Below are 12,991 nucleotides of genomic sequence, written 5' to 3' on the forward strand. Positions count from 1 at the left end.
GTGTTTGTGTGAGTGCAAGCAAAAGAGAGGGAGACAAGAGGGAGACAGAAGGAGAGATAGACAAACAGTCTGGGAGAAAGGGAGTGGCACAGTCTGACAAACGGAAATTTAATGAATGAGCCAAGCAGTAAGAAATGACTAATTCATAGATGTGTTCCACCATGCATCAGTGTGCATCCACCAGTGCAGCGTGCTGCAAAGCGGCAGGAGAGCAGCGAGAGTGGGAGGAACATCTTGGCTACCACAGTTCAGATAAGCGCCTCACAGGGGCTGAGGACGGAAAGAGTAGAAGTGCAAGGAGTTTGGCTCCCCTTCTCTGGGGGGCGTTTTTTGGCAATCCTGTGAAATTGTCTACCCAGCCATACTGATGCAGAGATGGGAGACAAGTCAGGCAGAGAAATGGCACAAGGGGTGAGAAAAAGCCACATTTGAAATAGATGTTCTAAAGGGTGTGGGCAGAATATCGATGGAGATTGCGAGGCCTGTCCAGAGTCTGCTGAGGACTCCATTCAAAGCACATCTCTGACCCAGATACAGGCTTCCCAGGAGGCTGACGGGTTTACCAAAAGAATGAAAGCAGTGGAAGGAGGGAAGTGAGGCGAGGCGGGTCTGAAAGTGGAACATGTTTCTAAAGTCAAGGGGTGTCGAGGTAGAGGGCAAAACGCAGGTGGGCAGACGGACTGTCAGACGGGGAGACAGGCAGCTCTTCACGCCGTTCTGACACACCGTAGCAGGCCCTTTTCACACAGCACAATGGCTTGCAAGTGTTGGTTAAACTTGTTGCTCATGTAATTATTTCTTTCTAATTGGGGGAGGGGGCTTTTAGTAGTCCTTTAAAATAGAAAATAAAAATGTAACACAGTTGACTGGTTATGTTGAGCAATACAGGTTTGATGTTTACTCAAGTTTAATTCGTTTTCTTGTGTTGGATTTAATTCCAATCGGGATTCAATACTTTACTATATTAGTTAATCATTTAAATATTGTTACATATTTATACATATTTAGTTTTAGCTGACAAAGAACGACAACGCTAATTAGTAAAACCAGCTAAACTGAAAATCCAGTGCAAAGGTACGGAACCTAGACTGAAAAATAATAATTGCATCTTATTTCTCATAATCAGACAAGGTTTAGCCAGGTTATTTAAAATAATGTATATATATGCATCAATCCACAAACAGTTTACAAAAGCTGCCAAGTTAATGACCTTCTTTTGTTTTGTTTATTTCTGTTGATTGTCTGACATTGCCCTAGAAATAGCAACTTGTCAGGCTTTTATGATTCAATTTAACTTAGTGTTTTCAGTTTGCTAGGACAGAAATGAATCAACACCTTTCTGACTGACTGACGGGCTTCACTAAGGTACCATTCCATAGACCTCGGCTTGATGGTTATCTATTATAATGTGTATTGCATAAATATACACACAAGCATGCATGCATCTACAGACACATGCACAACACACTCTCACACGCATCCCTCACCTGCCGCGGGGAATGTCCACGTCTTCCTTCTTCCAGCGCAGTGTAGGAGGGGGGTCACCGTTAACCTGACACCTGAACTCTACAGTCTCGTCAACTAGGACCACCTGGTTCACAGGCCGTTGCACAAACACCGGTCTTTCTGGATGTGGGCAGTACACATAGCACGGAGGCTAAATATACTTTTGAAAGAGTGGTAAATACTGCATATGCTGGTGTTCAGTAAATACCACAGACATGAAAAAGTCATGCTTTATTGCTTTTTGAGCGGATGTGAGGCTTCTTACCAAACACGGAGAGCTGAGCTTTTTCGCTCTCCCGTTCTCCAACCATGTTGGCCGCCACACACACATATATCCCCACATCACTCTTCTTGGTATTTGAGATAGTTAGTTTTCCCCCACGAACCTGAAAAAAAGGCATTTCATTTCAACGAAACCAGTTCAGCAATAAGCGCTTCCCATGGCAACAGCTCCGGGTAAATCTGAAAGGGTGAATCATTGAGCGTGTGATTCAGAGTATAAGAGTCTTGTAAAATCTGTTCCCTGATGAGTTACCCACCGTGATCCTGTCGTCTTTGAGGTCAAGGCGAGCTTTATCTTTCCTCCAGAAGTTGGTGGGCTCAGGATGCCCGCGTGGAGGCTGACACTCGAGGCTGGCAGTTTCCCCGACCGCCACCACCACATCCTGCGGGTTCTGCCTGAAGTCATCCCGTAACACTGTGGGGACAAGAGGGAGCAGAAGTGGTTACTCGAACTTCAATGGTGGCTCACACGGTTGGAAGTTTATTCTGATTTTATGTGAAACAGAAAGTCACTCTAGAACTGAGCTGTCTTTGGCTTACAGACCTCAACCACCTATTTCTAACGTGAGAATATGAAGATAATTCAATCGAGTAGACGGCCTCACAGGACGCCCAGCAATCTCTATATTTAATAATACAGCGGTCCCCCCCGAGGATATAAGCACACGCTCTTCTTTGATCTCAGTTGCGAAATGTAATAGTGTGTGAAGCCAGGTAGGATTAAGAGAACAATGTGGCAAAGACAAAGAGTAAGACACATTAAAGGAAAGTGAGATTTTAGAAGTAACCCAAAAGCGAGATCTATAAGTCAACACTGAATTTATACAGCCCTGTTTCGGCTTCCTAACTCAAACCTCCATAAGGAAAGTGTTGGATAGAGCAACTTCATAATAACATAAATGACATAAGTGCTTATTATTGCCCGCAAGCGGTGGCAACAATGTTGGGGGAGGCAGGTGGAAAAATTTAACCTGAAGCTTGTGCTAAAAGAAAACTGCTTGGAGTCCATAATGAAACAGGTTGATCCTCTGTGGAGTGGGAACAAGCTCAGTCCATTAAAGTCAAAGAAGTTTCTGGTGTACAAGTGCAGTATCAGTAGTAAATTATACAGCTGTTGGCCTGATGATTGTGCAAGAAGCAAAGCAAAGCAGAGGTTCAACAAATCATTAGAATGAATTCACTGGGAACCTGAAATAGTCTCAGAGAATTTTGCAACATAATGTTATAAACGCTATACAATTTAAGTGTACCTGCACCTGCTCTAAAAGATCACGTTCTCTAAGTTGTATTTTTGTCTTCTTAAACCTTGGTTGAAAAAGCCCTTTGGCAATAGGACTGTACTTTTAGCAGACTCAGGGTCAGACCTCGGTTACTTGAAAATAAGTTGTAGCATCTCATGAACAAACTGGCCCACAACTGGCAGATATTGACTAAATCAACCGACGGTCTCATTTAGGTTCATGGGTAAATGGTTTCAAAATATCTCACTAACAGCAGCAATTGTTACTGTTTCTTTTGAAAAATGTACTACTCAAAGTGCACTCTACTCTTTTCTAGAATAAACAACGGGCCCTGAAGAGGGGTGGCAATTCTATAATGCTAAGAAAAGGCCTAGATTATGACAGCTACTTTAAATACAGTTGGTGAAAAATGCCACAATAGCACAATTGAACGTACACACCCCCATAGCTCATTAAAATTCCATTTATTTTAGTGTTCTTCCACTGTTGGACAATCGTCTCGATTTTTTTCAATGGCAAGGATGTCTGTACTCAGGTTTGAGTGTTCAAAGGAGCGAGAACATCAAGAATCGTCAAGCGATGCCATATTCATGGATTTGAACGCAGCCACGAGCTAACTTCTGCTAAGTTAAAAGGTTACAGCTTCAATATTCCCTTGTGCTGTCACAACTGCTGTCCCAAATATCCATCCAAAAAGGTCTGGTCTAACATAGATACAGGAATGAGAGTACTGTAAGCCATCACAGGAATTAAGTTTAAAAATAGAGATCGCGATTTGGATCCAGCAATGCTTTGAGGCGCTTTGCATTAATACCTTATGACATGTTGTTTTTGTGAAAAGCCTTACTGTAGTGCCCTGTGTGACAACAATTAAAATACACAAAAAAATGGTTGTGAAGAATAAAAAGATTTTTCTGTCAAAGAAAATATTCTGAATACATTTTAGCTTAAAGTATCATTTTAGATTTTAGATATTTAAGGAGTGACAGATAAAGAAAATTAAACCTAATTATATTCATACTTGCTAGAAAACAGTTCATATTTAGGCTTTGTTACAATTTTGATAATGTCATTTTTTAGACACCAACTTTAAAATGGTTGTACAAGCCCGTGTTGTGACTGGTTTTCCAAAATGACTAAAACAAACTGCTATTTTGTAGAACTAAGAGCAGCACAGAGTGAAAACACTGGCTCGGTGTTCAGTTTGCTTTTCATCCTCATTACAGCCATAAGCTGTTCTGCTGATATACTGCAGCGTGGATTCCAAGTCCCTAAGGACACCTCTAGAGGAAAAGAAAATCAGGAAGGAGCCAAAGGCCCTTCGGCCCAGCTGTCAATCTCATCCGTTCTGTGCGGGAGTAAATGAGGCTCAGTTGCAGACACTACCTTGGCAAAGACATATGCACGATACGCTTAGTGACCCACTCCATGCACAAAACATCCATCCAGTCACACAACTGCCGTCCTGCTCCTGTGTTGTCACATCAAAGCTGTTTTTGTAGCGACGCTTGTCTCTAGAGACTGTGAAACCCAGACACACATAATAAGAGAAAACCCAATCATATAAAAGCAAGGCAGAGAATGGACATGTTGTATTAATGCAGGTAGTTTAACTGAAAAACGCAGTAAATGTGAAAAATCTAAAACCAAACAAACACAGCCAAAGACCACTATTATACCATGTTGTCTAAAGAGGGGCTAGTCATTTCAATTGCATGTATCTCATTTCAAGATGAGAAACTTATTGTTTCAATTTCTGGGATATTTCCAATTTCAACACAAGATTGCTAAAATTGTGTTTCATTTATTTTATGATTGATGATGTGCATAATAACCCATCTCTAGATATATTGAAAGTGACTAAGTTATTATATGAATATGGACGGGGGTTTGGGTTCTTTGTCCGAACAGAAATACTGTCAGTTGTGTGGCTGTAATTTATTCAATGCCGACAGTGCGCATTACCCGACTGCAGTGGCAGGTTTGCCACATGTGTGGACGCCGCAGTGGGGGGTCCCCTTTCCTTTCCTCTCCTCACAGGGGGGGTGGGGGGGTCTCAGCAGGTTCCTGTAGGTGGTGTTCGTAAAGGCATGTCAGATGTTCGGTGGGCGTGGGGGCTCTTGTTTTAATCTACCAGTCTCGAATGTGGAGTCCCTGCGGAGGCAGCACCCACGGGTAGTTTGCTGTCGGTTGGTAATTATTTCGGATGGCAAGGACGCCACCACTGCCTAGTGTTGTCTGATTGAGTATTGCTCAATTATTCAAACAAGCCATTCAGTGGGCATTCACTCGTTTCAGTTATCAAATCAGAAGGAGAATGATTTGTAAATGGGCCTCATTCCATGGCAAAATGGGGGGGTAAAAAAATGTGACAAGGTGGAAGTATTTGAATACAAATAGCAATGCAGGGACTCATTAAATGATTAATAAGAAAAAGGAGGGTTGTCATAAATGTTAAGATAGTTCATCTTGGCATCCTCTCTAAATACCCTCTTCAGCTAGCACTCTAAAACTAATTTGCATTACAGCATTTTCCCCATTAGATCCATGAAGGTGCACTTGTGACTTTATGCTCAGATTAAAACCTCCCCATGTCATTCAAATGGAGAATATCAACTCCATCCTTGCCCTCACATCTCTTTTTGAGGATGCCACGGAGTTGATTAATGTTCCTACAGCCATAACGGGAACTGTTTGTAACATGGCCTTGTTTTGTTTGTTTGTATTTGCCATTGCTGAGGGCTGACACTGTTGGCTTGTGCTTATACCACTTTGGCCTAGAGTGTAATGAAATGCCATGAAATCCGTTTCAGACATTGACGGTCGTGACCTTTGCCTCTCCCTCCGTCCCTGTCACCCACAATATTTTGCCAAGCAAGTGGCGTGGCTCTAGGGGCGTCGATGTCAGCCCGTCAGTCCAGCTCTTCAGTCCAGACAGACCATCTCTACAACTGTTCAAGTATTCCTCCCTGGAGGGAGAATGCTACTGACTTTGTTGATTTCCTGACTTTTCCTCTAGGTTGATTTTTGTGCTGTGGTCGGATTTTAGGGACATTTCTTGACAACTACTGGAAGGATGGGTTGTTGTCATGGGGATTGTCATGTGTGCACCAAATTGTCAACATTTGGTGCACACATTCAAATCCTCCTCAGAATGAATTTTAATAACTTTGGTACTCCAAAGAATGTTCTCTAACTGTTAGCACCTGGGCAATTTTAATTTGTCCAATTCCATCATTGTTAACTGCAATTCCGAATTGCAAATATAGCACACTAACTCGCTAAATTCAGATGTGTTGTAGTATAGAATAATTGTGCCTTACTGCAACCTTATAGTTTTACCTTTTGGATTTGGCTGACATTAAAGTTTAAAAACAACTCAATTTCTCTCCCTACTATAATGTAATCCTACATTTTCTTGTGTGCTGTATAACAAGAAGATTATATAAGAAGCCCATTACAATCCATTTGTTATTTTTGTCACTGCATTGTTATTGAAAGGCAAACATGCAAAGTCAACACAATTTAGCCTAAAAGGTCTCTACAGTCAATTTCCCAAATCCCACATCTATTACTGGGGTAATCATAGACATAGTTTGACAAAAAGGCCAAATTTCTAATTTACCCTAATGTATCAATACAATTCTTAGAAAAGGGATACAGTGAGACGTGATTAAGGAGCTGGTTGTTATAATCGAGTTCTGAACATCAATTATTATTTCACTTCATAAAACCATCTGGTAAATAAAAACGGTGTGACAGATGATGATGGGTGACTATACTGCAACCCAAATAATACATTTTTGCATTTTGTTTACTTTGAAGCTTGTTTGCTCGTGGATGTTTGTGGGGGTGTGTCCATGTTTGTTTGTGTGTGTGTGTGTGTGTGTGTTTGTGGCCGTGCAAGCAGGCTGGTGGCCCAGCAAGGGAATATACAACCCCACCCAAAAGAAAACTGTTGTGGTGTAGTACTGTGGGACGTAACACGGCTGAGCCAAAAAGAAAGAGAATTTCAAATGAGGAAAGATGAAGACACTAACACCTTGCGAGTTGTGGTGTGTAACAGATGGCTGTATTTCCATTTGGGAATCACAGATGCAATGAAGAATGTATGTGCTGAATGTGGACAAAATTTGCAACATGGCAGGTTTAAAAAGCAATATGCAAGAAAAAGCAGTGGGTAATCTTGGTATTTTGGGAATATTCATATTTTTAAATGCAACGTGTTTAAGATTGAGTATTGCTAAAGTAATCATACAGCTATTTTGAAGCTTTATACAGTTAGTGATGCAGGGTCCAAAACGAAAAACAATTGTGTATTTCTTATGACAGTGGTCGGCTAAATTCTCTTTTGGAGTTTGCTGAAGATCCTTTTTGAACACGATACCCTGTAGGCAGTGTCACTTTCTCAACGGCAGTGAAGGATGTCCCATATCTGTCACATGCACAAAAAGCACACTGACACATACACACACAAACACACTCGCATGCATGCATAAACAAAACAAAAAACAGCTGCCCTGTTCTTATTCCAGAAACTTTGCTGATGACCACAACATATCATCGCTGACTGCAAGACAGATATGCCGACACACAATCGGAGGAGGAGGATATATAAATATATATATATATATATATATATATATATATATATATATATATATATATATATATATATATATATATATATATCTTCTGACTATATATATATATAGATTGGGGATTTTTAAATTAATAAACAATTTAACATGTCTCTGCCCTATAAAAGTCATCAGCAATCAGTCAGGACTGACGGGGAGACGGGGAGCATTTACACATTCTCCCACGAGGCTCTGAGTCCGGCACAGATGTACATACCTATTGAAATCCTGTATTACCATCAGCAGGACACAACGTGAGTAAAGCAAGACCGATTCTCTCTGAAAGAATATGAAACCCAGCAAGTACACTACATTTTGTGATAATATGCCTATGGAAAAAAAACAAAGAGGGTCTTATTCAATGTAGGACATCATTTATAGCTCTGTACTTCGCATTACTGGGTACTACTTTAGTATAAGTATGGGTAAATTATTGTATTTTTTGATTTGTACTATTTAAAAGTGTTTGGTACAGCATATGGACCGAATATGACCAAAGCTCATTTCCATTTTTGAAATCCAATATAACGTGTTAATTCCAAGGCAGTGTGAGGATTTCCATGGTAACCAATGTCAGCATTGTCCCAAATTATACACTGACAACTAGAAAACATAGTACTGCTTGACTTTGCTTTTTTGGCTTCATTAGTGTTGAGTCCAATTAGCGTCAACATGAAGGTTAGAAATAGCTGCACACAAAAAGTGGGCACGCCTCTGGCATTAAGAAAATTTAGCTGAGTTTTAGAATTCATTTCGTATAAACCTATGTTTCCTTTGGAATTATTTTTTCTATTTTTGTTTTTTTGGCTTTAACTTGTTCTTTCATATTCAAATTCCTACCACACGCACATTTAGGGACAATTGTACGCATATCTTTATTCATAACCCCTTCCGTGAGATAATTTTATGGGCATATACACTTTAGCCTAGACTCAAACACATTTCTTATGCATTCTTTGGCCTTTTATGTTAAGAATCAGTCAACCACCATGAAGGGTTAACAATAAACGCCCTACCATTGTCATGTTTAATTAACCTCCATCCTCACGTAATGTAAATTGAAGTTGTGGATGGTGAAGGAGGAGGGTCCCTCCCCCAACGTCCATGCCCCTAGTCACAGAAACAGCATTCCCTGAGACCACATTTCTAAATCTATAATTAATTTTGCCTGTCTCTGTGCATTTCTTCACTAGAACACATTCCTCTATCTTAAAGACCAACCGTTCTAGCTCCCATCTCGCATCTACCTACAATTTCAAATCTGGATGCACATTTCTGTAAAATGACATTTGTACATTACCATAGTTCATGATTTTGTATTTAAGGATGCTTAATTCGTCATTTATTGTGTTGCTGTTCTTTCTTACCATCTTCTCGACTCTTTAAAGGAATCTTTCCCATATCTGATGAAATGGGAGGGACATGGGACCCGTGTTCATGAACTTGGACCCTACCCTACGTCAAATACATATATATATATATATATATATATATATATATATATATATATATATATATATATATTATATGTAAGGAGATGGAAAAATTGAAGCAAGCAAAATAAAGATCATATTATTTCTCCACAAAGACCATGGATATCATAGACCCTTACAGCAATATTGCAGAGTGGTACAACATGAGCTGGGAAATGAGTCAGGGATCAGACTCGATCCTTTTATCCGCCTTGTTTCACTAAAGCAGCGGCCGCCCATAGAGAAGGGGCTTTCTTACATTTACTCTTCTTCCCTAACCGAAATTATGCATGCTGCTGTGTTTCACAGCCATCATTGTCATCGTCACAATGGAATGAACTGGATTTTTTAGAAAAGCTAACGGCATTCTCTCTCAGACCTTTAAAGGTTAAAAAGGCTCAATCTATTTTTTTTTCTATGCCTTTCCTATAAATCTCTAAAGGCTATATCATATTTCCCCACTGCCTTGACTTTTGTGAGTTATAATGGAAGAAAGTGATGTTCGGAAGGCAAAATAATCTGTGTGTCTGCACCATCCTGCATGATCAAACACATCTCATGACGGCCACCAGAGATGGAGGTACTAAGCTGTGTTTGCCACAGCATCCTGGTTATATCCTGCTTTGCATGAGTACATACAGATGGGCCACAATATGTGCATGTTTGGATAGTATGTAGATATGTGTGAACGCATTTGAATAAATGCTTGGAGCTATAAAGCAGGGCGCCGCAGCCCCACTACTCCTGACATTCGGCACAAAAGAAAACTAATTACAATGGTAATGTCATGCTTCCAAATCAACTGATAATACACGGTACACTTTGTTTGCACCGGTTTGATCTTTGATCTCCGAATGAGAAAATTGACCGAAATGTTCAAGTACGAGTGTTGAGCACAAGGTTCATGACGTTCCAGAGGTGAGGGCAGACACTACACAACCCCCCCACACACACACTGCAGACCCATCCACCAAAATCAGGAATCATCACCATCCCTAAAATATCAATAAAAGAGGGTATAAAATATCATATTCTGATATATTGGAAAATATTCCCATTTAGATCCCATAAAATTTATGTGGAAATTTTATAGTAAAAACTAATCGTGTGGGTTTTATCTGGTGGACAAACCGGGTGATGGCAGCAAACAAAAAAAGTTTCTTATTTGTCAACATGAATCGGCCAGCCCTGCATTGGTCATACGTGATCAAACATTCAAAAGGCACGTGTCACCTTCCAGCGGGCAGGATGGGGTCCAGGTACGTCTCAGTAGCCCTAAGCTTCTCCCATCCGCATCTGCAGCCCAGTCCCATCCCCAGTGCTCCACTGAGCGGCTTAGAAGATTATTCACCCCAAATCTCTGTTAATCACATCTATGCACACCCTCTGGTAAACCCAGGGCCACGCTGCACAGATCCTGTACGTACATACGGAGCAGCTGCCACTGACCCGCTGCTCTCCAACACCGTCCCCCAAAATCCCTTTCTACCTCTACCATCACATTAAGTGTCTATGCAGATTAAAATACACTATCTATTAGAAGGAAGCCTGCGGTGGCACTTCAGAAAATGTGCAAACATTTTTGTTATACATTGTAATTCCGTAGACAGACAGGTATGGAAAGTCTGTGCAATCCTCCAGTGATGGCCCATCATGGGGTGATCAGTCTCTGCTGAGGGGATATGTCTTTTCCCTGTGTGAACACACACATGCATATTCATGCGCTCTCAGTTCAAGGTAAGCTCTGACACACAAAGAGGAAAAGTACGTGTGCAAACACATTCACACACAACATTCTCTCTGTCACACACATGGGAGAGGAAACTGCTCAATTCATAAACGTCTAAATACCGCAGAAATGATTATCTATTTCTTTATAGAAGCCAGCAGTTTTGCTCTCGATTTACACCAACGCTCCCCCTTTTATTTCACGTTTGGGGAAATAAAGGTGGGGGCTTCTTTCCCACTCTGTTTATCCACGTAGCAAATTATTAGTCTCGACCATCATTTGCTTCAATAAAAATCTACCCTGTATCTCCATCACACTTCATCTCTTCATCCGTCTCCACCTCTGGACGAAAATATTTGCAATGCATTTCAGGGTAAATCCAAAGGTCCAAGTAGAACAAAAACAGGAATTCAAATATAGCAGTTCATTATTTGAGTAGAGCGTGCGGTGCAGTGGCTGACAAAATAACTGTAAATACTGACATGGCTAATCTCAGCACAGCTGTTAGTATTCGTTCCTTTAATCCTGGTCCAGATCGGTGATGCGCTCACACTGGCTTGGGGACAGATGAGCAACGGCCACCAGGCTGCCAAGTGGGCTAAAGGCAGCAGACTGGCCAAACGCTCACTTTTCGGCATGATAAGCTGTGAATCTGTGGGTCCTGGACAGTAGCTTCAAACAGCACAGTCCTTTTGTTGCAATACACATGCTGTGATCTTACACCAGAAAGTCTGAGAGCCCGGAAATAAAGGAAAATGTGGATGCCTGACAAACTACTGTGTATTCTGATGAACTGATGAGACAATTTCATTCATTGAAATAACACAAATCTATTTAGTAAATTTGCAAAAATAAAACCTCTGATTGTGTTATGCAATAGATTTAGGTATATTTCTGTTAGAATGGATTCTGCACAACAATCTCACTTTACTCCATTTTGCTTAAAAAGTGCAATAATGATCACCCGCTTTTCTTTGTCTCTTTCTTTGTCTCATTATATTCAAATCACTTTCTTTTAAGACCGACAGAAACAGCGGAAAGTATCTCAATCTAAACACACATATCATGTGTATCATTACAGTTTGCTCAGATGTTCTCTCTATAAAGAGCGCTCTGGCTTGTTTGATTTTCTAACCCCTCAATTTATCTGATTTTACCAGAATCAAAATCACATTCGTTGATGCTTTCATAACCTGTCAATCAGAGTTTTAGCTGACATGGTATCACTCATCACAGACAGCTCACCGTGATGAAAATACTGTGTGCAACACAGAGATGTTTTTTCCCCTGGATGCAATGTAATAACCCTTTAAATCACTGTAGAAATGACTATTTTGAGAGGCTGACTTTGCAGAATAAAGTGCTGCACTTCTCTGGTGTTGACAGACTGGAGCCAGTCTGCATTGACTTTATTGTCTGATCTGCATGTGCCAAACCCACTACCAGTCAGCGATCAGTGGACGTGAGAGGAAACATCTGTGTAGCGTATCACAGGGAAAGGAGGAAAGGTCAGAAGTATAAGACGTGAGTGACAGATGCAAGCAAATACATGGATGCCAACACATATTCCCTAGGTGCTAGGCACTAGGATACTGCCAATCCAGTTGTAATCTTCTGGATAAGGAGTCTCCACACTCCCACAGCATACAAACAGACCGTGCAAACAAAGTATACCCATTTGGCTTCCACAGCCCATTTGGCTTGCACAGACTCTTTCAACTCACTGTTGAAATTCAATGATTACTCATCATGTTTAAACAATTTAATTAAATCATGGTGTCAAAACTGGACAATAAAAGGAACATTTCTGTCCACTAAGATTGTTCTTTATCTACCAAGATGTCATTAAGCAGGGATTATTTAGAGTGATTCAGAAGTTCTGAAATGGGATGATATTGACTAACCCATTGCTGGCCTTCAATAAACCCACTCAGTATTTGCAGCCGAAAAAAAACTTAAATGATTTAGAACATTTATTCACATAGATTTTCAAAAAACAGAAAGTTCTAAAAATGTGAAAACAAATTAACAGGTTGATTTGCTTTTCCTGCTAATTTTTATGTATTTTAATCTTTTACTAAGCACCCACATTGTTTTTTGAGGAAAGTTTCTACTCGTTAT

The 12,991-nt window shown here is 40.5% G+C and overlaps 1 protein-coding gene across 1 annotated transcript in view; it reads right to left on the reverse strand.

The window, feature by feature from the left end:
* LOC120822509 (roundabout homolog 2) overlaps window positions 1-12,991 on the reverse strand; it is a 68,438-nt gene that overhangs the window by 28,347 nt on the left and 27,100 nt on the right. Inside the window, exons 3-5 of the mRNA XM_040182268.2 lie at window positions 2,046-2,203; window positions 1,772-1,892; window positions 1,488-1,626 (exon numbers count right to left, since the gene is read on the reverse strand). Of these exons, the coding sequence (XP_040038202.2) occupies window positions 1,488-1,626; window positions 1,772-1,892; window positions 2,046-2,203 (418 nt within the window). The remainder of the gene's footprint in view (window positions 1-1,487; window positions 1,627-1,771; window positions 1,893-2,045; window positions 2,204-12,991) is intronic.

This window comes from Gasterosteus aculeatus, chromosome 7, assembly GCF_964276395.1.
Source record: "Gasterosteus aculeatus chromosome 7, fGasAcu3.hap1.1, whole genome shotgun sequence".
In the NCBI taxonomy this organism is placed as follows: Eukaryota; Metazoa; Chordata; class Actinopteri; order Perciformes; family Gasterosteidae; genus Gasterosteus; species Gasterosteus aculeatus.